Source organism: Cornus florida, unplaced genomic scaffold, assembly GCF_030987335.1.
Source record: "Cornus florida cultivar Cherokee Brave unplaced genomic scaffold, ASM3098733v1 CherokeeBrave_3.0.0_Hap2_Chr03, whole genome shotgun sequence".
Taxonomy (NCBI): Eukaryota; Viridiplantae; Streptophyta; class Magnoliopsida; order Cornales; family Cornaceae; genus Cornus; species Cornus florida.
This window is the reverse complement of record NW_026775573.1, coordinates 32,715,993-32,741,305: the sequence shown is the minus strand read 5'-3', so window position 1 is coordinate 32,741,305 and position 25,313 is coordinate 32,715,993. Positions and strand designations below refer to the sequence as shown.

The 25,313-nt window shown below is 36.2% G+C and overlaps 2 protein-coding genes and 1 long non-coding RNA gene across 8 annotated transcripts in view; 2 read left to right on the top strand and 1 right to left on the bottom strand.

The window, feature by feature from the left end:
• The window catches only part of LOC132300194 (MADS-box transcription factor 23-like), a 38,298-nt gene extending 19,348 nt beyond the window's left edge, over positions 1 to 18,950 (top strand). For 2 of the 3 annotated variants that reach the window (XM_059797181.1, XM_059797180.1), the window contains exons 3-9: positions 2,836 to 2,914; positions 15,781 to 15,842; positions 17,887 to 17,986; positions 18,082 to 18,123; positions 18,207 to 18,290; positions 18,400 to 18,545; positions 18,646 to 18,950. In XM_059797181.1, the coding sequence (XP_059653164.1) occupies positions 2,836 to 2,914; positions 15,781 to 15,842; positions 17,887 to 17,986; positions 18,082 to 18,123; positions 18,207 to 18,290; positions 18,400 to 18,545; positions 18,646 to 18,661 (529 nt within the window). In that variant the 3' untranslated portion in view covers positions 18,662 to 18,950. The remainder of the gene's footprint in view (positions 1 to 2,835; positions 2,915 to 15,780; positions 15,843 to 17,886; positions 17,987 to 18,081; positions 18,124 to 18,206; positions 18,291 to 18,399; positions 18,546 to 18,645) is intronic. The other variant, XM_059797182.1, reaches the window with a different exon arrangement.
• Positions 1,617 to 24,972, bottom strand: LOC132300196 (uncharacterized). 4 transcript variants are annotated; one of them, XR_009480312.1, is made up of 6 exons: positions 24,669 to 24,972; positions 24,351 to 24,464; positions 8,462 to 8,718; positions 3,207 to 3,328; positions 2,376 to 2,482; positions 1,618 to 2,141 (listed from the first exon to the last, which is right to left on the bottom strand). It is a non-coding gene; the product is annotated as an uncharacterized LOC132300196 (long non-coding RNA). The 4 variants fall into 4 exon arrangements; XR_009480311.1 differs by having other exon boundaries at positions 1,619 to 2,141; positions 24,357 to 24,464; positions 24,669 to 24,971; XR_009480314.1 differs by lacking the exon at positions 8,462 to 8,718 and having other exon boundaries at positions 1,617 to 2,141; positions 24,669 to 24,970.
• LOC132300195 (large ribosomal subunit protein eL43z-like) lies at positions 12,266 to 12,793 on the top strand. The gene has a single exon (XM_059797184.1). It carries the CDS (start codon positions 12,343 to 12,345, stop codon positions 12,607 to 12,609), a length of 267 nt encoding a protein of 88 aa, XP_059653167.1. The 5' UTR covers positions 12,266 to 12,342; the 3' UTR covers positions 12,610 to 12,793.
• Positions 24,973 to 25,313: the final 341 nt, after the last annotated feature.

The window sequence follows — 25,313 nt, the reverse complement described above, 5'->3', positions numbered from 1 at the left end:
CCATGAATTTTGTTGATTTGCTCCATGATTTTAATCTTTTCACAGGAAGGTTTTCCAAGTAATTTCTTTAGAATAATGATTAATGCATTCCTTTTTTATTTGTAAATTTTACTCCTCTTTTTTTTTTTTTCTCTCTCATTTGCTCTCCTTTAATTTTGTTCTGGTAATATTTGTTTAGTTGAGGGGCTTGAGTTAGTTGAGGGGCTTGTGAATTATTTTCCAGGCCCAAAACTATTTAGCACCTATCACAAACTCTTTATTACAAATATGTCTTACATTATAAGATGCTTCAATAGCTCAATGAATTAGTGTTTCCTATAAATTTTAGAGTGTCAAGTTTCGACCATATGCATCTAGTAATCTAACTTTTAACACTTTCTGCCTTAAAATAAAATATAAAAAAATCACAAATATGACTTACACAACGGATTTACATTCAATGTAGAAGACTTCACCTGATTTAGAGGGAAACGTGTGTACCACTTCCTAAAAAGAAAATTTTAAATCTTCAAATTCAACTGTGACAATCCTCCAAGGATGTGAAAAAAGTCTTACGAACAAAAATGAGATTTGAATGTGAGTGAATCACAAGACATACAGATTGCTATTTTCTTACAAAAATGATTTTGTGTTTTTCGTTATGCAGTTTTTGAACTAGGTAATGCTTTTAACTTCTTTCTTGGTTCCTTATTCTTCTCTTCTTTTGAGATTGAGAAATAGTATTTAGCAGAATAGTATTTCATCATTCAGAAATTTTTGTTTAGAATACCAAAACTTTCATCTCATTGTGTAGGGATGAAAGTTTTTATTATTTTCATTTTTATCCATTTTTTTTTATATAGAATTTTTCATTTTATTCATTTCATTTTTATCTTTCCTATATCTATATTTAAACACTTTGTGATCTCTTTATGATGACCTACTAGATTTTACAAATTTAGGATTTGATATCAATGAACCAGAGACTCAATAGTTTATCATAAGTAATCATGAGACATGATTATCTTGAAGCCAATTCTAAAAAAATGCAAGAGTGGTGATATCTGGACCAAGCTCCAGTCTAAAATGCGGGCACAGAGATTTAAACTTTGAAATCCTTCAATGCATTGAAGTGGGTTAACGTGAGTCTCACTTTAATGCATTCAAGAATCTTAAATCACTCTGTCTACCTATTCAGCCGGATTGTTAGATCTAAAGATGCCTTATTTAAAACGAACTCACTTCAATACATCCAAAATAATAAATCACTAGAACTATCTGTTCCGCCGGATTGTTAGATCCAAAAATCCATTACTCAAAATGTAATCACAATCAATCATACAATTCTGTGTCTTTGGCTCAAAAATGTAATGACCATTAGCTATTTCAACATTGATGATGCAAAACATGCAACCAAATTTTTACATTGGTGCTGCTAAACATGCAAAAAGGAATATGGTAGATAGAAGTCTTCAAATGAGGCTCAATGAAGACATGAGAAACAAGAAGTTTTAGGTTTAAAGGTTATGTTCGTCTACATAAAATTGGAGCCTTAGAATTTAAATTTGTGGAATTTGAGAAAAACAACTTAAAAAATTGAACCAAAATTTTCCCAAATTCCATACAGCCGAACACACCCTAAGTTCAATTTCATAAATCTTATTTGAATCTAATATCTTATTAGGCTTTAGTTTCCCCATTCTGAGTGAGTACCTGGACCTAATAGAAATAGGAAAAATCTAGCAACCCTATCCATCCTTAATTCAAGCAAATTGAGCTCCAGAGAACTACATATTGTTTACGCTATTTTAGGAGGTAAAACTCTATAGATTCTAAAGTGAGAAACCTTCTACTTAACTTTTGGTTTAACTTCAACACAAACTCCATAACTGAAATCAATAGAAAAACTTTTCAACAAACATCATCCTCTTAACCATGAATCTACCAGAATTTCATCTCCAAAACTACCACAGAACTTAATGGTAAACAACATAATTATGATTTTATTTGTGTTTGTATTACAATAACTAAAGTGTCAAGACTACCAGAGAAGGTGCTTCGCACTTGTCCAACATCAGCCAATTTCTTCATGTACCTTCTCACATGCATCTTTCCTGCAGCTAAATCTCGAGTTGTGGGAGTTGATCAGTCCAGAGCTAATACTGGAAAAAGGATTATTGGTAGTTATGTTTCCAAGTATAAAAGAAAATGCAAAAAAAAATACACTTCACACACACACACAGGTTGCCAAATGTTACTACCACTTGGCCTAATTTAGATTTAGAAGAAGACAACAAAAGATGAGTCCAACAAAAAAACTTCTATGTTAAATGTTGAAAATTATTTTGTATATATGTAAAGACTACCACAAAAACATGCATATATGTCAAGACTACCAGAAAAGGTGCTCCAACATCAGCCAAAATCTTCATGTAGCTTCTCACATGCATCTTTCCTGCAGCTAACTCTCGAGTTGTGGGAGTTGATCAGTCCTGAGCTTATACTGGAAAAAGGATTTTTGGTAGTTATATTTCCAAGAAAAAAAATAAAATGCAAAAAAAAAAACTACACTTCAACCCCTACACACACACACACCTACACAAACGCGCACAGAAATTGCCAAATGCTACTAACACTTGGCCAAATTTAGATTTAGAAGAAGACAACAAAAGATGAGTCCAACAAAAAAAACTTCTATGTTAAATGTTGATAATTATTTTGCTTTTCATCATTAATGATGCTATCATATGAAATTCCTGTTTAAAGGTTCAGAAACTCATGCACACTGCACATAGACACAAAAACATGCATATATGTCAAGAATAGAGGTATTCTTTTGACTATAGTTTGTATCAGCATGAAATCTGTGACCGAGCGATACAACAACATCAAAGAGGATCATCATCAGCTGCCAAATCCGACTTCGGAAGTCAAGGTAATCTCTCATAACCAATCCTCTATTTTGATTCACAAGTTCTAACACAACAATAGAAGCAAATGTAAATAATTTATGCTTCATCTCGCAATCAACATGACATTTAGCATAAACAAAACCTAGGAGAAACCCTAGTTACAGTATTGCGTGTTTTTTATTCATTTGTTTTTCATTTTTTTCCCTTAAAGTTTTAGTTATTTATTATTATCTTTTGAAGACTGCTAGAGATTTCAATTTTATCTTATTTTGGTCTTAAAAGCCTAAATTAAAAATACAAAAAGGAGAAGCCTACCATGCCATATACATCTTTTGGTCATACCGTCATGTACATGATTCCGAGTGATTTTATCATAGTCTTAACTGGAAGTGCACACAAAGAATGCCTGAGTCTTCATCCCAACTTTCAAAATTTATCTGCATAAAAAATACTCATGTCAACAACACAAGGGAACTTATTGTGCAGTAAATCTACACTATAGAAGGTAAATGTGGGCATTTTGAAGAATTGAACTGGAAACTCATAATAACTAAACTTCCATTATCTATATTCATTGTTTCTATCATTATTTATTCCTTCTACCCCTATGAAGCAACTTCTGGTCAACCACTCTGCATTGCCTGATACATGATAGATTGATGATAACAGTACTCTAAATGTATGAAGATTTGCTAAAAATCTAAGTTTTTCTAAATCCAGTAAAACTAATAAAAGAATGCTCGTTTTCTTCTAGTATCACACAGTTGACAAAGAACATAATAAATTACTTGCACATTCAAAATACCATTCATCATATTTGGATACATATCTCATCTGTTGTATTTTTATTTGATTGTCAAAAAAGTTGCTATTTTGTTTGAAACCTAATCTTGTATACAATGTCATGATAATCTATGTTGGTCGGTATTTAGAACACATTGGAAATTGGCTCGTTAATTACAGCAATCCAGATTATTTATATCTTTTATCGTACTCGTAATTTATAGTTCATGCAAATCATTTTTCTGTAGCTCCAGGTAAATGATTGTATTAATCAAGATAGCTGTCCTTCTAAATTTATGTGGAGCTAATTTTACGTTCCAATGGTGCTAAAATAATTGACCAAATATTATCTGCAGGATATGCATTCGAATATATGGTTCATCAATTGATTGTCTATTAATGATCATCTTTTACAGTTAATCCTCGTTTGAAATTCAATTAGGTAATTGATAAAGTGTCCTTTGCAATCACTTAAACATACAAAACAATAAAGCAGACATTCAATATCTTTTAACTCTTTCAGGGAAAAATCAGTGTCCTAGTCAAGGCATATCAAAATTCACTGTATGAGAAAGAAATTATAAACTAAATTAATAGACTCTAACCCAAGAATCACCTAGACCCTCCCAACTTGGTTCTTGATCCATCGACAGACTCGCTCCTCATGAAATCTACTTCTCCATGGACTTCTTATCTCCAATCACTAGTGACATCAGGTCAACTTGTTCCTAATGAACCATAAGGTAATCGCTCTGATAGAGAAAATCAATGAATCAATTCTGCTCCTTGCATTGATTTTCTCAATCACATATTGTATGTAATCTATGAAGAACCTTAGACTTATTCTCAAAGCTTTCTCTCTGAAAATATAAATTCTCTCAATTATATCTAAAGAGTTAAAAGCACTTCTAAGAGATACCCTAAACTGACTGTAACCCCATATTTATAGCCTGTGTGGGAAACCTATGTACTATGGTAAATAAAATCCTTTTAAGACTCTGATTTGAGAGAACTAGATAAAAGTGTGTCTGCAGGGTTCGATCAATCAAACATTCAATCGAGCACCACTGGACAAAAACATTTTTCCAGCAAAATCTCGATCAATTGACCATTCAATTGAGGTTTACTATATTCTTAGAATCCCTATTTTGAAAATCATTTTTCAAAAAATTCCAGTTTTGATAAACAGGATTAAAACAATATTATGAGCCTTCTAAATATCATATCTAAGTTATCATTTGTCTCTATAATCTTAACATACCTTAACCTAGATATGTGATTGAGCTTGAGAGATTTTAGGCATGTTCTTCGCTGATCATCTCCATCATCTTCGAAGGTTGTAGTGAATGACTCCTGACACTGTGACACGCTAAAAACCAAGTTTTGAGTAAAAAATTGCCAAAACATTAGGCTTTTTTTGTTTCGAGAAAGAAAGGCAAAAAGACTCAAAACTACATAACTTATATGCTCCTAGTGTACTCATAGAGAAATTACTTTCTTTAGATGACTTTCAACTGAACCTGATTGATTCAGGTTGATTGTGCATCTCCTTTTAGAGAATAAGGTCCAAAAATAATTCTACCAAACTAGAAGATAAGGAACTTGTTTGTTGGTGACTGCACCTAGATTGTTTCCCATATCAACTACCTCTGGGAGGACAATTTTTCCTTTCTTCTCTTCTCTACCAATCTCGAAACCTTGACCTAGCACTTGGGAGTTAAGATCCAAAGCCACTAGGACAAAGGTAGACCTGTTTGGGAAGACAATTTGTAAAATATAACTAAAAATGTGCTATCCAAGCATTTTGTTCGGCCACAAGTGAACTATCTTTTGATGGAATATGGGAAAAAAATCACACACCAAACAAGAACTTCAAGGATAATAACAAAATAACCATGATTTTAAGTTGCTAAGGTCATGATTGTTCAACCATGTGCCCGAGATCATCCAACATTATGTTAATTCTATATCTAGCCAGCACTTACTTATATTGCCAGATAATTATTAGTTGCATACTTTGGAGAAAAAGTAGTTCTTCCCTAGGATGATTGCAATCAACCATCCTAAACTACAATAACATGAGATGAATGAAACAGAGACTCCAAATCATTTAACATAAAGTGATAAAGTGACCAAGATCCTCTTGCAACTGAAATCCATCACCATTGTTTAAGTGTGCTACGGAAAATCATGCAGCAGAAAGACTAGATACCTGAGGTCAAAGAGTAAAACCTATCAACTATAGCAGAACAATCATAAAACTGCAGCAGAACGCTAATCGGGGACAAAGTTAAACACAGAGCCAGAGATAACTAGCTACGTGAGAAACATCCAGCAAAATGAAACCTAGCAATACAATTGTTTATATCCAAAGCAAAAAATCTCAAGATTAAAAAGTTCCATCAATCCAGAGTTGGAAACTCTACATACAGATTTCCACTATGGGACATTAAAATCATTTTTAGGCTCATTATTGTAAAAACAATTATATGGATAAACGCGTCTAACATTTTAGTTATAAAAAATTTCATCATAAAATGCATTTTCTGCATAAATACAAACATAACAGTTACACTACAATCATGTAACATCTCAATCAGCATAACAAACAATTAATGAGAATAAGATGCACGGAAAAAAACATTTAGAACAAAATTTGGGAGGTAAATTTGGACATTTCTACCTCATATAATTTAGACTAAAAGCCTCATCAAATGCTACAGAGTTCCATGTTCACTAAAGTGCTCTTCCGTATTTCTGTCTAAACCTTTCCATTAAAGTCAATAGACAAGCTTTCTATATATCTGTCTAAACTTTTCCATTAAAGTCAATAGAAAAGCTTCAAAAAATTAACTTGAGCTAAAATAGGTTCAAATTCATAAAGTTTTGACATGTGTAAGAAAATCTGTCATTCCCATGCAAAAACAAGAAAAAAATCTTTTAAGCATAGTTGCAGGGATGAGTGATGCTCTGTCTTGCAGGAAGCTTATGTTTTATCTTTAGAAACACTAGAATTTTTCTTGTGATTGCATGCACTTTTAATAGTCTGTCTCTTTCTCCTGCCCAAAAACGTGTCGGGCAATTAGCCCGCTACATTATTAACTCAGCTTTGATATGAAATTTTTAACGAACCTTACTAAGGGAAGGTGATGCTCAGATATGCATGAGATTTTAGGTGGAACCGTAATGAAACTACACAGCATTATTAGAATTGATGCTCCATCTCTCAAATATCAACAGGAGTTTGATCTGATCTGATCTGATGATGAGGGTAAATTGTAATTCCTTAGGGTTGTTCTTGTGGACAGGAGACAAGGAATGTATGGATCCCATGCCAAGAGAAGCAGAAAACCTATCATCTCCAGTATATTTTCTGTTTGCAATAAGCAAGGCATGAGCTAATGCCCTTTGTTTGCATTTGCAGAAGAATGCATGGGAGTCCCAAAACAAATACATCTGATGTTAGTGAGAAGCACCAAAGAGGACCACAAGTCTCAAGCTTCAACATTAATCCATTGAAAGATAGCTCGTTTGTCTAGTGTGCTAGAATGTTACAGGCTAAAGCCTTCCCGTGAAGGAATTCATCCAAAAAATGGAGGAAGTTTTCGTCTTTATTAACATATTATGGATTACATACTACTTTCAAAAGGTAACAGATTAAGTAGAAGACTACTTGTAAATGAAAGAACCAGGTTATTAACTCAACTTTGATTTGAAATTTTATACAAACATAAACAAATGAAAGTGATGCACAGATCAGCATGGGACAGTAGGTGGAGCCACAATGAAAATGCACACAGCATTATCAAAATTGATGCCCATTGTCCAGAGGAAGACAATGGTGTTTGATCTAATAAAGCACGATAGATAGTACTTCCCTGTGGTTGTTCTAGTGTCAACATATAGATGTCATGCCCCAAAAAGAAAAAATCAATATTTTCTGTCTACAAAAGGCAAGGCTCAAGCTAATGCCCTTTTGTTTGCATTTGCAGAAGAATGAACTGGAGTCATCGATCAAATACGTCAGATATAAGTAAGAAGCTCCTGATGGGTTCCAACTTTCAAGTTCCAACATGATTCCATTCAAAAATAGTTCGTTTGTCTTTACCAATCAGTGCAGGAATGTTGCAAACTAAAGCATTCAAACGAAGGAATTATGGACTACTTCCAAAAGGGAAGAAAATTTTGTGACGCACTGGTTAACGTAGTCCCAAAGAGCAAAAATCAATATTTTCTGTCTACAAAAGGCAAGGCTCAAGCTAATGCCCTTTTGTTTGCATTTGCAGAAGAATGAACTGGAGTCGTCGATCAAATACGTCAGATATAAGTAAGAAGCTCCTGATGGGATCCAACTTTCAAGTTCCTACATGATTCCATTCAAAAATAGTTCGTTTGTCTTTACCAATCAGTGCAAGAATGTTGCAAACTAAAGCATTCAAATGAAGGAATTACGGACTATTTCCAAAAGGGAAGAAGATTTTGTGACGCACTGGTTAACGTAGTATGGATTCCGGACTACTTCTAAAAGGTAACAATTTAGTAACAAATGAAAGTATATGAAAACATGAAAGGACAATAAATTTAACATCAGCATTTAAGCTCACCCTATGATTTTTACACGAATAAAATGTAACTAGACTATTATTAGTTGATGCAATGACACATTATCCTTCTTTCCACAATGTAGATCAACACCCACTCCTTTGTAAACTTGTGTTAAAAGGCATCCACATACTTGAAAGAAAATCTGAATAAAAAATATAAGTTTCTATTTCAAAAGAAATTACCTGGAGGAGCAAAAAACTTCCTAGTTTGTCCAGTCCGAGAAGAAGAGGAGGCAACTAGAGAAGATGTCTCATGTTTCACATGCATAAGAAATCTCTCTTTCTCTGCGGACATGGTGCTTTGAAAATTTAAGGATTTAAGAGATTTGAGAAGCAAACGCGGAAACATATACCACGTCTCACATATCCAGGAAATTTGTCTACTCAACGTGGTTAACTGCTGACTCTCGGGACGCATCTCTGAAGCTACGACTTGTATCCTGAGATTAGGTGCCAATGAAAGTTCAGAACAAATTCAAGCGCTTTAATTCTTCATTATTCAGATCCAGCTACAACATAGAACATATAAATATTACGGCTGGAGCCCACGAAAAAAATAGAAGAATATATAATTACAGTCCTTCCATGCCTATGCATATCTCCCATTCTGCTTCTACAAATGTTGTACATTTATGCTTGGTTATTACCATCATTTCGTACAGCACCTTGACTTAGATCTTGTTGGTGTTGATGAAAAATTGCCCAATCCCACAAAAGCAGCAAATAACAAAACAAGCACAATCACACAATTCACAAAGAAAACAAGATTTATGCAATTAGACAGTGTGTCCCCATCTAGAAAGGAGTCAACAATCCATTACCTAGAGTATTTTAAGGCATTACAAGAGCACTCAATCTCTCTTGCTCTCTCTCCTCACTAAGAGCCTAGTTATAAACGATACAACCAATTTCAGATCAGAAAACAAGGACCTGAAGCTTGAACAATTGTCCACTTGATCAATCGGGAGCATACTGGACCGTGCTCAAATCGTAGACCTTTCCCTCCATCAGTTGAGCACTTATTGGTGCTAAACGACTAGTCGGGCCTTTACCTCTGAGAATTATAGGACCACATTCCTAGGCTCTAATGTAGAGTAGCACAAGGGTCATGATCTAGACCCAAAGGGAGAGTGAGTGAATAGGTCTAGAAAGCTAAACTAACTAAAAATACCTCTTTTTTAACTCAATTTAACAATTATTCAAAAATTAAAGTAACACAATAACAAATAATCCACTCAATCCATCAGAATAATATCATTAAAGTGAATGGCTCTATGATCTTGTCGCCCGAATTTGGTTCCGGGTCGCAACGTGGCCTGTTTTCGACCCAAGTAGCCCACACAAAGCTCATGGGGTTCAGGGGCAGTGTCCGGGAAAAAAAAAAAAAAAAAAGTTTTGATCTACTTTTTCTTATGGGTCGTGGACCCTGATTAGCACTCTCTTATAGCCCGATATATAAGGGCGTTTAGTGTTTGGAGTGGGATATTGAGAACACAGAAAATCGCAAAAGAGAGTGGGAGTGAGAGCGAGAACTAGGGGCTGAAACTTGTAATTTTTGCACAGTGAACCTTTAGTAGGATTTGCACCGTGGACATAGACACGACTTGTGCCGAACCACACTAAATCTTTTTGTTCTTTGTGTGACGTGTTTATTTTTTGTCTTGTTTCTTGATTGTTACTTGGTTCGTGGTTGTTTGTCGTAACAGGCTCAATGAACACATAGATCTTTTATGTAGAAAGCCCAAAGGGAAATAGTATAAACAGAACAAATCCAACATACGAGAAAGAGACTTGCAACTAGGTTAGCAGTTTCCAAACCCTAAAATCCCTAGTTACCTAGTGACACAGACCAACGCCAAACTCTCCACTCAAGTCTCCAAGCCGCCTATCCGCTCCCCATGGGAGCCGCTTCTCCACAAACAAATTGATAATTGGTGCAAACATCCAATCCATTCTCTATAAGACTACCCAGAATGTGTTGAACTCACCATAGGCACAGCAACAATAGATAGTGAACACATATATGCTCACTCACAAGGGATAGAGCCAAGAGTTTATTTCATGAGGGGCACATTGAACATGATAAAATAGAAACCTTTTTTTCAACCAACATGACAACTAACTAATTCACCAAAAAAACATTACAACTACCAGTGCAGCAAGACAGTAAGCCAAAATATAAAAGTGCAGTAACATTAGGGGTGGCAATATTTGACACAACGTGCTAAGACGACACGGGTAAGTGGGTTTGGGTTTGGCTTAATCGTGTTCGGGTCGTAATCGTGTCGACCCGAATTGACATGGTAATTAAACATGTCGTGTTCATATTTGACCCACCAACCCGATTATCCTGTTTAACTAAACGTGTTGTGTTTGTGTCAAAAATGACCTATTTAGCTAAACATGTCGTGTTCGTGTCAAAAAAGACTTAAACGTATCTTGTCATGTCATTTCGTGCCATGTCAAATCTTGACCCATTTATTAAATGTGTTAATGCCTGTCGTGTCGGGTTATCGTATAATAATCGTGTCGAGATCGTGTCAAGGATTATTCATGTCATGTTCGTGTCGGCCCATTTAACTAGATACCCATGTCTTGACACGACACGAACACGACCACGACCCGCCAATACGAATTTCCACCGCTAAGTAACGTTCAATAATCAAGATTCAAATAGTATGGCGCTATTCGCGAAAATTCAAATATATAAAATACAGATATTAAGTAATAAAATTAAAGAAGAAGAGGAAAAAAAAAAAAATTAAGAGAGAAAAAAGGTTATTGCACATGCATCATACTTTAGGGCAAGGATGATAAATTTTAAGGAAAAAACAAAAAAACAAAAGAAGAAGATAATAAAACGAAAAGAAAAAAAGGAGAACTTTGAAGGGGGAAAAATAGGGTTTGATTGAAGCTAGAGATTTCAAAAAAAAATTTGAACCAAATCAAAGAAATTTGAAGAAGAAGATAAAGAGTAAGTGAATAAATTTGAAAATGGAATGTTCTTTTTCGGCATTCTTTTCAAGATTGGGAGTTAGAAGATGTGAGCATTTTCTTGGATCAATTGTATCAGCAGGAAGGAATTGGCAGGGGTTATGACAATTTGATTTGGATTCCCTCTTCTCATGGTCATTTTGAAGTAAGGTCTTTGTTCTTATGTTTGTCTAATTTTGCACCCTATGATTTTCCATGGAAGACCATATGGCGCTCTATGGCTCCTACTAGGGTGGCTTTTTTTGTATGGACCGCCGTTTGGGGTAAGATTCTGACGATCGATAATTTGAGGAAAAGGAGAAATTATTTTGTTAATTGGTGTTGCATATGTAAGCAAGATGGGGAGTCAGTCGATCATCTCCTAATGCATTGTTCTGTAGCACACGACTGCTGGAATCTTATTTTTGGGCTATTTGGCATGTATCGGGTAATGCCACGTTCTACTAAGGAGCTGATTCATGCTTGGAGAGGTTGTCATGTGAGTAGGAGTATTCGTGATTATTGGAGATCTGTACCACATTGTATTTGGTGGTGCATTTGGAGGGAGAGAAATAGTAGAATGTTTGAAGGAAAGGAGTTGTCTACAGCGACACTGAAACTTTTTATTATTCGATCTCTCTTCAGTTATGTGAACAGAAGTTCTTGTTCCTTTTCTGATGATTTAATTTCTTTTTTGGATTTTTGGGGCCTTAGATCCTGATTTCTCTTATGTCTACGGGACGCGTTCCCCTATTGAACGCCTTTTTTTTAATTTATTATTACTTATCAAAAAAAAAAGATAAAGAGTAATTGAATAGAAAGGAATAACTAGAGAGAGTTTTACAAGGTAGGAATCTAGAAGGGCATTTTGTAAAATTTCACAAAATAACATACATAAAAGAAAAAGAAGAAGAATAGGAAGAATAAGAAGAAAGAATTCAATTAGGTTTTACTGGTTAAGTAGTTATGGAGAGGTTTGTCATTGAGCAGGATCAATTATGTAGGAGAGTAATGGCAACAAGTATGGGTGTTTGAGCGAAGTGTAGGGTTTTTGGTGCTTCTCTCAGTTGAGTCCTCCGAGCTCCGTAAAAATGACTAAGAGAACCAAGAAGGCGGGTATTGTTGGGAAGTATGGTACTCGTTATGGGGCTAGTCTGCGGAAGCAAATTAAGAAGATGGAAGTTAGTCAGCATAGCAAGTACTTCTGCAAGTTCTGTGAGAAGTATGCAGTGAAAAGGAAGGCTGTTGAAATTTGGGGATGCAAAGATTGTGGCAAGGTCAAAGCAGGTGGTGCTTACACATTAAACACTGTAAGTGCTGTGACTGTTAGGAGCACACTTCGAAGGCTGAGGGAGTAGACTTAGAGTTAAATCTGCATAAAAATGTGGAATGAGGCATCCTTGGTGCAAACTTCTTTAGAATGAATGGGATTTCTATTTTCAATTTTGTCATTTGGTTAGATACTCAGTTGCAGAACTTTCGATATTGAATCAAATTTTAGCTGTTAATGGTGAAAACTCATTTATAAACCACTTGATGTCCTTATCTTGTTGGTCTATGGAGTAGTGGGCATATGATACATTCAGATGCTCCTGATTAGTATATTTTTAAGCAGTGTTTTTCTATCCAAAAAAAAGTAGCATTTTGATTTACCCAAAAAAACAAGTATGGGTGTGGGTGCAGTGGTTGGATTACAATGGACGAGAGGAGGAGTTCAAGTATCAACTTGTTCATTAGGATCAGGTGTGCAGGCCTATTCCGTTGGGAGGTCTAGGCATTAGAAGGTTGGCCCCTTTCAACAGGGCTCTTCTGGGAAAGTGGTTGTGGAGATTCGGAAGTGAGCGCCATCGTCTTTAGAAGAAGGTTGTGTGCCGCTACGGGGAGGAGAGATGTGGTTGGTCCTCTAATCCGGTTAGAATCGCTAGAGGTGTGGGTGTTTGGAAATTCATTCATAGGGGATGGGATGAATTTTCTAAGCATATTAGATTCAGAGTACGGGATGGCAGAGGAGTTCGGTTCTGGGAGGATTTATGGTGTGGTGATCGCCCGTTGGCTCGTTCCTTTCCTAGAATTTTCCGGATTGTCGTGGATAGACATGCTTTGGTGGCCGACTATTATCGGCTCAATAACGGTAGGCTCGCGTGGGATGTGCGTTTTCAGCGTTCCTTTCAGGATTGGGAGATGGATGAGGTTGCAAGTTTGTTGGAGCTGTTGTACGAACAGAAGATAGATAGTAGTAGCACTGACTATCTGGTTTGGGTGCTTTCTTCTCAGGGGAGATTCGAGGTTTGTTCCCTATTCCAGTCTCTCTGATTTTCATGGTTCTAATTTCCCTTGGAAGACGATATGGCGCTCCAAGGCTCCCCTCAGAGTGGCCTTCTTTGCATGGACTGCTGTTTGGGGCAAGATTTTGACCCTGGATAATTTGAGGAAGAGAAGACAGATTACAATCAATTGCTGTTGTTTGTGCAAGAGGAATGGCGAGTCTGTGGATCATCTTCTTTTGCATTGTCATGTAGCTCACGACTATTGGAGCCTTATCCTTGGCCTTTTCGGCGTCCATAAGTCCTCGAGAGGTTTGTTTGACACTTAGCGAGGCAATAGTGTGGGAGCCCATGCCCGTGAGTGTTGGAGGGTGGTTCCCCTTTGTGTTTGGTGGTGCTTATGGAATGAGCGGAATAGAAGACCTTTTGAAGGGGAGGAATCTTCCTTGGGGGCTTTGAAGTTTCATATTATTAGCTCTCTTTTTAGTTGGGTTTTGGGGAGAAATTGTATATCCATTTACGAGTTTATTGATTTTTTGGGTTCGGTGGGTCCTTAGGACCTTGTCTCTGGCTTTGACCTTTGTATAACTCTTGGGACGCGTTCCCCATTTGAACGCTTTCTAATACATTTAACTTATCAAAAAAAAAAAAAGTGTTGGCATAATAATTGTTGTACAATTTACAAAGGTAACTTTGAAGAAATTCTATCCAGACTTGTATGGGATTTTTTGTGGATAAAATGTTCTGGAACTAACTCTAGATATGTGGGTGATATTGTGATTTGGGATATTACTTTTGAAAATGAAACTAATGACCGAGTGCGGAGCTCCAGGAAACTGTTTATAGTTTGGACTTGCAGGGAGGTGGAGAGAATGATATGCACTGGAGGGTGCTGAATTCAGGTGAATTTGAGTGAGGTCCTATTAAAAGGAGTTGAAGAGATCCAATGCCGAAAGCTTTTCATTGAAAGGTACAATGGGGTTTACAGTCCCCTTTAAGGTGGAGTTCTTTGGCTTGTCTGTAGTTCATGGGAAGATCCAATGAGTGATGGCTTGTTGTGGAATGTTACAAAACCAATTGATCACCTACTGATCCATTATAGAGAGACAAGGCATTTTTGGACTATAATGGCTTCTTTTTTGTTCCCCCAAACCCCCCCCCCCCCCCCCCCCTCAGGAATTGTTTGCATCCAAGAAGAGTCAGACCTTGGACCTGATGCTTCCTGAGGCACCAGGGCCAAGTGACTTACCCACTTGAGCCAACCCCTTGGGGTTGGTCTTTCCTAACTCGCGGTTAAACTTCTTCATAGTTGGACAGGAACTGTGTATAAGTTACACACCCTTTTGGTGCTTTAAAATGGAGTCCAATGTTTCATGTGCATTACACAGGATATAGCCTAACAAGCATAACTGAGAAGATTAGATAACAAACTCAGTTTTACATAGATGCAGTGCTTCAATCAATTGAGCTTTTGCTGGAGTGACACTGGCATTACTTCGATCGATCGAGGATTACTGTCCAGATTCAAATCAATTGACCCTTCGATTGACGTATTCTAGACCTAAAATAATACTTTCTAGGAAATTGTTCATCAATCGAACTATACTGAATTTGTAAAAATCCCCTAACCAAAAACTCATTTAAATAGTTTGAACTCTTAAGGACCAAAACCATAATTTTGAGATACAAGTTTAAAACATAATTTATTCCTTTTAAAGATCAAATCCAAGTAAGAAATATTTTTAGAGTATCATTTACCTTTAACCTAAATATGCGATTGAGCTTGAGATATTTCGGTGTGTTCTTCACTGATATTCATCCAAATCATCGTCATGTGGTTGTAGACAAACATCTCAAGACATTTGATGAACATTACAACCAAAGTTTTGAGTAAGAATTTTCCATCACATGACTCACTAACCAAACAAGAAAATAAAAATAAAAACCTCAACTCACTACTGAAGACATCCACACCGAAAATAAAAGCACGAATGCTCAACAGTATCATTCAGCAATACTATTTCCTACATTGCATACTTGAACTAAGCTGCTGAAACTTTTTTTTTCCCTAATACACGGTCATTCTTCATAATTTGTAGATCAAAATTAAGTTTGTTCTTGTGCTACTGGAATTTATGTTATTGCTGGGTAAATTCATTACTAAAGAATATCTATTTAAGAGCTTTTAGGTCAATTTGATCAAGTGGGTCCTGCATTCTCAAATTTAGACAGATTTTGAATTTTTTTTTTTTCAATACTTGCTAGTTTTGGCAAAAGGAAGCAGCAAGCTTGAGGCAACAGCTGCAGTTCTTGCAAGTAAGCCACAGGTATGGTCATTTTTTTCACATGACAATGAATCTTAAACAATAAATGCTAGTGGACTAATGTAAGGCAGTGTAGAAATTCATGATGCACCTACCAATATGGTTTAAAACCAGACACTGGTGCTGTGTCTGCACATCTGGTACTTGCACAGGTATTAATATGCTTAGATACAAAGCTGGGACAACCTTTAAAGTCGCAGAAATTTAAAATGAATCACTTAATTTTGACTCGTGTTAAACACGTGGCCAACACAGGTCCTACACGGTATCTACATATACAAAGGTTTCGATTGTATATAATAAAGATAAGTACAACCATTCTCCATCACTCCAAAGCATAAAGAAATAATTTTCATAATTGGCAGATTTTCTCTTGCATCCCAACATAAATTCTGTATGATCCATTTAATTTCAATAGGAAGTTAACCCCAAGGGGTTGGCTCAAGTGGGTAAGTCACTTGGCCCTGGTGCCTTAGGAAGCCTCAGGTCTAAGCTTGGACTCCTCTTGGGTGCAAACAATTCCTTGGAGAGGGAGGTGTGTGAGTACCAACTAGGGAAAAAAAAAAAAAAAAAATCAATAGGGAGCTCATCTTTTTTTTTGACTGTTTTTCCCAAGTTCCCTATATAATTTGTCATGACATAGTTTTCTACGACTTGACTTGTTGGTGAATCCATATTGCATAGGATTCATTCCTGTATGTACCCATGCTACATTCGTCTATCATACATATTGTTCCAACCTTGCTATTTATGTCTTTAAATCCAAGCCATATCCTTAATGAAAATGTAGGCTATCATATACATCCTCACAGTCTCATCCCACATTCACCTTAACCTTCCTCCTATTCATGTGGATCCTTAAGCCTGACTCATGACATTCCTTACGGGTGTAGACATCGTTCTTGCTTGCAGATGACCAAAACATGTCACTAAATCCGCAAAATTTCAGCTCATTGACCAGCCATGCATGGAAGGCATACCAATCCGTCACCTTTGCTTTAAAGGAAATCCTACACAGAATTCTTTAAGTTACTCCAAGAAATTGAGTCATTGCTAATATGGATTCTGCCAACAAGTTCTACAACTACAAACTTCATATTGATTACAATTTGAGAAAAATTAAAGTGGTTATATATTCAACATGGGCAACCAGCAAAACAATTTTGTTTGTGAAGTTCACTTTTTTACCTTAAATTGAAGCAAAACTTTGATCATTCAGCCTATTCAGGTCAATACACATTTTATTACTTAGGCAAGAAACTGCTGACTTTGGTAGTGGATTTTACACTTATTGACCATTTCCTGTTAAAACCACACCATTCACTTAGCAAAACCAGCATATGATAGTAAGTTGTGGAATCACCCCTATACTCCTAGGCTCCCACAAGTGATAAGCAGATGTGTCTCATCTTCGGACACCTTTTATTTCTATTACTTCTATCTGATTCATTTTACACAACACATGTTATGATTCAAGGGTCGTACAGCAAAGCGTTATGATTCAATGTAAAGAAAATGGATGCAATTAGCAGGGATGTTAACTATACATATAGTTGCAGAAAGAGAATTCTTTTTTTTTTCCCAGGACAAAAGGTAGAATGAGAATTCAATCAGTAATAATAATTGTCGCAAATTCCTGGGGGAAGCCAATTTCATTGCACCGAGTGAAACACATAAAGCCAATAGACGAGAGAGTCAAACTAGAACAAATTCTCTGTCAATAAACAGGACAAAATTCGAGTGACACAAGGAACATCGACAATGAATCAAATCCGGGAAATTCTACAGATAAAATAGTATATACAGTTATTAATACAAGGCACTCGAACGCTTATAAAAAATAAATGAAAATTTCAATTTTCGAACATAAAGATTTTTTATCAACCATGCCTTTTGGGGAAAAAGTTAAAAAAGGAAAAAGCATTATGTGATGCAGTAAGAAATGGTTCAATGCATCACAAATAAATATATTATTGATATAAAAAATTGAGGACACACATTGAAGGCCATGATAATGTATCCTGCACTTTTACTGTAATATTTGCAGGCAATTGTTGGGAGAAGATTTTTCTGGTTTGGGTGTCAAAGATCTACAGAATCTGGAAAATCAACTGGAAATGAGTCTGAAAGGTGTACGTATGAGAAAGGTAACATATGCTTAGCCAACACCATTTTCATCTTATAATGCCCGTGATTCCCCCATATTTATGCATGATCCTAAAAGCAGTTACTGTTTCTGCAGGGGCAAATATTAACTGATGAAATAAAAGAACTAAACTGGAAGGTCTCATTGAAAAGACAGCATTTCCCAGTTTTCAGTTAAGGGTTGATTTTGTGTCAGAGCTAATTTCATGGATTTCATTGCAGGGGGTTCTCTTTCACCAGGAAAATATGGAGCTGCACAAGAAGGTGAACCTAATCTGTCAAGAGAATACAGAATTGCAGAAAAAGGTATTTAACTCCAAATATCAGCAATAAATCTTATATAGCCCTTTCCATCTTTAAACACGGAAAGTGAAAGTTGTTGTCTAGATGATCCTAAGCAGAAGTTGTGTGCCAGGTCTTCGGAGCAGGATCTGGGAATGAAGCAAACAGAAGTGTTCCATATGGACTAAATGGAAACGATTTGCATGCACCCATCAATCTAGAGTTAAGCCAGCCACAACCTCAGAATAATGAAGCATCGGCAAAAGCAGTGAATCTGGGGTAATCTTTCTCCCTTGAATAATTGGTTACCGCTTACAAGTACCAAAAGTGAGTTGTTTTAATATTGATCCCATTATTATGTCCTTGAAATTTGCTCCAGGCTACACCTGCACTAGCAAAGCAAGTCACTGCAGTCAGCCACCCATTGTCCCAAAGTCATGACAATCAGGCTTCTGGCAGTGACATTTCGACTGGCTATCAGATTCAGTATGACATGATCTACTGAACCACATATGGGATTACTGTAAAATGATCAACTAAATGACAGTTATCCATGTAAAGTTATAGAATAAGGAGACAAATTGCAATTCTAGCAGTTGTAAGCTTTATAATATTATTATTGGAATTGATTACTGCTTGTTGTGTTTGATATATAAATATTCAAATGTATCGATTGGTCAGACAGGAAGTTCCAACATTGGTGACAAAATTAGCATCTATATTCATGAGAAAACTTTATTATCGATAAAATTTCATGCGAAAGCTCATAGAAGTGTACTATGCATCTCTTAAACCTTTTCTAGAAGCAGAAATTTTCTCAGTGGACAACAAATAAGCAAAAGAAAGAAAGGAAAGGGAAACATAGCTAGGTTTTCTAATTAATTGGGCACATTCCAACACGATTCAAGTAACTTAATTTCAAAAGAGAAAAAATATGATTTCAATAGGTACTCTGTACTCTGCTCAATGTACATTGCTGTCCAAAAATTTATTAATATTTAATGCCAATGCATTAAGTCTTGAGTAGATACAACAACGCAGGACAATCACCAAAGCACAAGAAAACACTTTTCCCAACACCATAAAATTGTACAGAGTGCGTGTCATGAGAAAAACTGGAGTATACATAACGAATTTAAATAAAGAAAAAGAAAAAATTTCCATGACAAAAGTATAGACTTCCATACATACCACAAGACGCTATATTGAGACAACCATAATCCTCATCAAGTTAGCTCTTCAACAAGGCTACACAACAGCACACACATGGAACAATAATAATAAAAGTCGAAACATATACGATATTTTGTCCTTATCTTCAATTTAGCTCCACAGATTAATCTAACATTCTGCCAATCTAAATAACTAGAATGGATGCTTACGCACTCTTTTCACAAATTTCTTACCATCATGAGAAAATTTAGTCATCTTATTTAGTCCTCCACTGTAAATGACAAACTAAATTATATGACTACTATATGGAATCCACAAAATGTAAAAGATTATAACAGAAATATAAAATTATAGTAAATCTGGAAGTCAGTGCGTGAGATTTGTGGGAATTACTCCAATTGTGTTACCAGTCTCCCGTTCCATTGCAAGGTCCAGCAAAGAAGACCACTTATGAAATTTGCCACCTCTCAGTAGGGGACCATTACTTGGTGCAGGTTTGGACTGTCAAGCATGAGATAAGTGTAGGACCGTAACCAAAGGCTCCGGTGTAGAGTTAGTACAAGGTCCACGATCTAGATGTAGAGGGGGGTGAATATGTCTTCAGTCACTTGAAAAATTATTTTTAACTAACTTTTAAACCTTTTTTTTTTCCTAGTTGGTACTCACACACTCCCCTCCAAGGAATTGTTTGCACCCAAGAATAGTCGAACCTTAGATCTGATGCTTCCCGGGGCACCAGGACCAAGTGACTTACCCACTTGAGGCCCCCCTTGCAGTTAACTAACTTTTAAACTTCAAATAATTACCATTAATTTATCGCATAAATCAAAACAAAAATCATAAATCTGCTCACTCCATCATGCAATAATCATAGAAGGATCAAACATAGAATAAGAACGCAGTAAAAATAGAAAAATCATGGGACCTAATCGACACAAATAAAATCCACTATAAGAAAAAAAATATTACCCTAGGATAACATTTCATAACCCTGGAAACCTACTCACATTCTTGACACCGACTGATTCACAATACTCACACTCAAAGTCTCTAGGCACATAGTCGGCGCCGTCAACAGATTTCCAATCTGCTTCTTCTCAAGTACTTTTATCTCTAGGCTAGTTGTCCAAACCTATGTTAGATGAACTCTTCAAAAGTAGGTAAAGTACCCGTGTCGGACACAATACTCAAACATGGGTATACGATATGTGTCTGACACTTTTGGTTGAAACGAACCTAAAAGACACATCCAATTATTCAATTTTATTATTTATTGCTTCAAAATGAATGAAATGCTTATATTAGACACTATGTTACATAAAGACATTATTTTACTCTAGAAAATAAAATTAAATAATTAAATAATATGAATGTTTAGGAGTGTCCATGTGTCTTTCTGTTTGGGGATTTGACACATCCGACGCATGGATACATACTCGTACCCGGAACATATACTCGATTCCAGATAACATAGGTCCAAACCAATCTCTAAATAGTAGGTTGATCTCCAATTTAGCTCAACAGCAGTAGATCATCGACACATGCATGATCACTCACCAATCTATATGTCTATACGCAGAATGATTGATGAATGAAAAACAAAAACTATATGTACTATAAATAGCCTCACAATCTATTGCTCTCTATCTTTTTCTTTGTGTTTATAGGTTTTCTAAAGTAGGTGGATATTTATAAACAAAAAAAGAGAAGTAAAAAAATGAGGGTCATCAAGTTTTAAATAGAAAAAGGAACTGATATTCCGAATAGGTCAATTGATCAAGATTACATTTCAATCAATCGACATGTGTCCAGTAGCCTTCAATTAATCCATCAATTAGTCGAACTGCCCCGTACAATTTATACTTGGAATATTTAGACCTAGAAATTCCAAAAACTCACATAGGTTTTTTACCAAATTAAAGCATGAATAAATGTAACCCTAATTGATAAATGCATGAACCCTAATTTGGTTAGTGTATATTTGTGAGTCAAATTGCCTTTACACCCTTGGCTTTAAAGATTACCAATCTCCCAATCTGCACTTGGTTGTAACTTAACTTCCAATTCTGCCCTTGGACATGAGGCAACTAACTTGATAATAACTCTCAAAAATATGACTAGAAATAAAAATAAAAGTTCAGACTTTTGTTTTAATCATGAAATTTTTCAGCCCAAGTCCTATTGACCTAACAATCTTCCCTTTTGGCAACTTCGTGAAAAAAAAATCATAAATCAAAAAACAAAAACTGAACAATACAACATAGATAAACAGACTTTAACTTCAAACTTCCACTAGAATGCTTGAACTCTTAACTCAAACATTGGCATGGGCTGCAAAGCAAACACAAGCTATACCCAGTACAGTATATCAACGTGTGAGGAAATTATAAACCACTTGCAACAGCTATGGAAATTAAAAGGAAATAAAGGAACCCACAACACTGTGATCCATGGGTCACCAGGAGGTCGAGGTTGAGGAAACCTGCGGAGCACCAGCATTATCTTAAGGGGGCATGGTAAGGAGGTTGCTCTCCCCACTCCCCCAGGAATTCACGAAGGGTTCTTCTTTAAGAATGTATCAAGGGAATTTCCATGAAACCTCAGTTGGATTAACTCAACAGAGGAGGGAATCAGAGGGGGCAAATGGAGAATGGTAAATCCGCGGTACGATCCTGGGGTCACGAGGAAACAAAAAAGAATGAAAAATGGACACAAGCGGCAACGTGGTCACAATGGGATGAGCACCCATCCTTGACAACGTCAAGCCAATCACATAGATTGGACAACGAAGTCATCTTGGGAGGCAAGATTCCACGTTGTGGCTCGTGGCTCGTGGCTCACAAACGTGCCCCTCGCAGCAATAAAACTATGCCTAAGCTCGCAACAGTTCCCCAGTTAATGGGACTCATGGTTTGTCGCGGTAACATCTCATTAACTTGAGAAAAGTTCTCTGAGCTCAAGCATAATGGCACGCAATGTTGTTAGCCACAATGGTTATGGTGCAAAACTAGTTGCGAAGTGTCCCTGGAAGGAAGGAGAAATTTTTTGTGGCATGGAGGCTTGAGAGAAGGGCGAGTTAGATGGGGTGATAGGGATTGAAATGCCCGCAACCCCCGAAGGAGGGGGCACCTGCGTCCATAGTTGTTAAAGGCATGACTGGGCACGAGGCACAACCTTTGCGGATAAAGGACCTTGATTCGCCTTGAGCCTTTAACAACTATGCCATCATCCAACCGGACCAACCCAAAAGATAGATAAAAAGGGGACACGTGTCACAATCTTATTAGGGCACAAGGAATCTTATCCATCAGGTCCCCCATGCCCAGATTTCTATAAAATAGAGGCACAAAACCTAATGTAAGGGCAATCAATTCCTCGGCCTCCTCCCCTTTTTTCTACTTTTGGCCTTCTCTCACTCCCTCTACCAAATCATCTATCCTACCTTAAACTGAGATTTTAGTCTTGAGTGCAGAATCGTTCCTCTATTCCAAATTTAGCCAGGTCTTTAATCTTATCCCTTTACAATGGGTAGTGCAAACCATCATCATCCTTGCCTTAATCCCTTATGAAATGGGTCGGACCATATGAATTCTCTTTCTCCAAACTTTTCTATTACATGCGATTTCAACTACTATATTTGACTTTTTTAAATCATTTTTAACAACCTCGTCCAATGTTATTTTTGGTCGCCCTCTCCGTCTCTTACCTTCTATTACAACTGGTCTTCCTCGTTTGGCTGGCGCATGTCTAGATCTTCAATGTATGCGTCCAAACCATCTAAGTCTACCCTCTCGGATTTTCTCACCAATGGGTGCTACAACTAATTTTTCTCTCACACTTTCATTAGTGACCCTATCTCTTTCCATTCACTCCACTCATCCATCTTTAACATTCTCATTTCCATTACATGAAGGCGTTGTTCAATGGGTAGTGCAAACCAAATTATATATGTGTATAAGGAAAATAAATAAATAAGCAATCAGAATGATCAGAATTAAGCAACTTGATTTGAAAGATCAGAATTAAGAATGCAAGGAACTCTGAAAGACAGTAATAAAATTAGAATTCACATAGCAACAGAAAGCACCTGTAATCAATTCCTCGGCCTCCTCCCCTCTTTTCTACTTTTGGCCTTCTCTCACTCCCTCTACCAGATCATCTATCCTACCTTAAACTGAGATTTTAGTCTAGAGTGTAGAGTCGTTCCTCTATTCCACATTTACCCGGGTCTTTAATCTTATCTCTTTACAATTTGTAGCGCAAACCATCATCATCTTTGCCTTAATCCCTTATGAAAGGGGTCGGACCACATGAATTCTCTTTCTCCAAACTTTTCTATTACATGCAATTTCAAATACTATATTTAACTTTTTTAAATCATTTTTAACAGCCTCATCCAATGTTATTTTTGTTCGCCCTCTCCGTCTCTTACCTTGTATTACAACTAGTCTTCCTCGTTTGAATGGCACGTGTTTAGATCTTTGATGTATGCATCCAAACCATCTAAGTCTACTCTCTCGGATTTTCTCACCAATGGGTGCTACAAGTAATTTTTCTCTCACACTTTCATTAGCAACCCTATCTCTTTCTAGTCACTCCACTCATCCATCTTAACATTTTCATTTCCATTACATGAAGGCATTGTTCAATGGGTAGTGCAAACCAAATTATATATATGTATATGGAAAACAGTAAATAAGCAATCATAGTTCACACAACACAAAAGCAGCTTGATTTGAAAGATCAAAGATAAGAATGCAAGGAACTCGGAAAGGCATTAATAAAATTAGAAATCACCTATAGCAACAGAAAGCGTGCCTGTAATCAGATATGAATTAAAGTAACAAAGAGTAAATAAGATAAAAATGTAAAATTCAGTTAAAAAAAAAATCAAAAAATAAAAGGCTCTACCTTCACCTTATAAGTGGAAAAAGGTAAGATAAAGGAGAGCCCATTGCTTGAAGCTTCTTCATTCAAATGTTGATAATTTATATAGTTGGAAGGAACAAGAGGTTCAGCATTAACCTGCCCAAATAACAATACATTCCGTTAGTATTCCACAACAAATACACATGTGAATGTTCTTGTGTATATCTTAATACATATGTATTTATATGTATGCCTATAGGTAATATTAAGAAGGTACTGGTATATATACATATAGATAGATATAGATAGATAGATATATATATATATATATATATATATATAATATGAGGGAATCGTAACCGCCAGAAATCGCCATGAAAATCGAGTTGATAAAGCGGCATGTAACAAGAACCAATGAAGATGTACGCAGAACAGACTTCAAAGAAGCATCGTAATGGAGAAAGCATAATAGATCTGTGTTTTTGAAAAGTATGAGAGAGAGATTTGTGGAGCGAAATGAAGATGTACGGGTTTGGGGTTTAAACAAAGGGAAAGAAAGAGGGGAATCAACAACGTACGGGTTTGGGATTTTAAACAAGGGAAGAAAGAAAATAATCACCTGCAATCAAGAGTTCAGCGATTGTTGCAACTGGACACTTGTGAAAAAAAAAAAAAAAAAAAAAAAAAACCGCTATTATGTCAAGCACCAATAGGGCTTGTTTGGTTTACGTTTTGTTTTTTGGGTTTTTGTTTTTGACCAGGGACGTGAATACTGAATAGTGGCAAAATTCCAAACATTAATTTTCAGCGTTTGGTTATGTTTTTATTTCCTCGGTCTCAACATAATTGTCCACTTCGTAACCTGTGCAGCGGTACCCAAAAATAAATTAAAATTTTTTAAATAATTTTTAAAAATAGCCTGTATATATTTCAAACATGATTTCATATTTTTGCTTTCAAAAATTTTGTAATAAATAGACACTACTAAATATGCTTTTCATTTCT

Coding starts and splice junctions, on each gene's coding strand:
- LOC132300195 (XM_059797184.1), top strand. CDS start 12,343: ATGACTAAGAGAACCAAGAAGGCGGGTATTGTTGGGAAGTATGGTACT.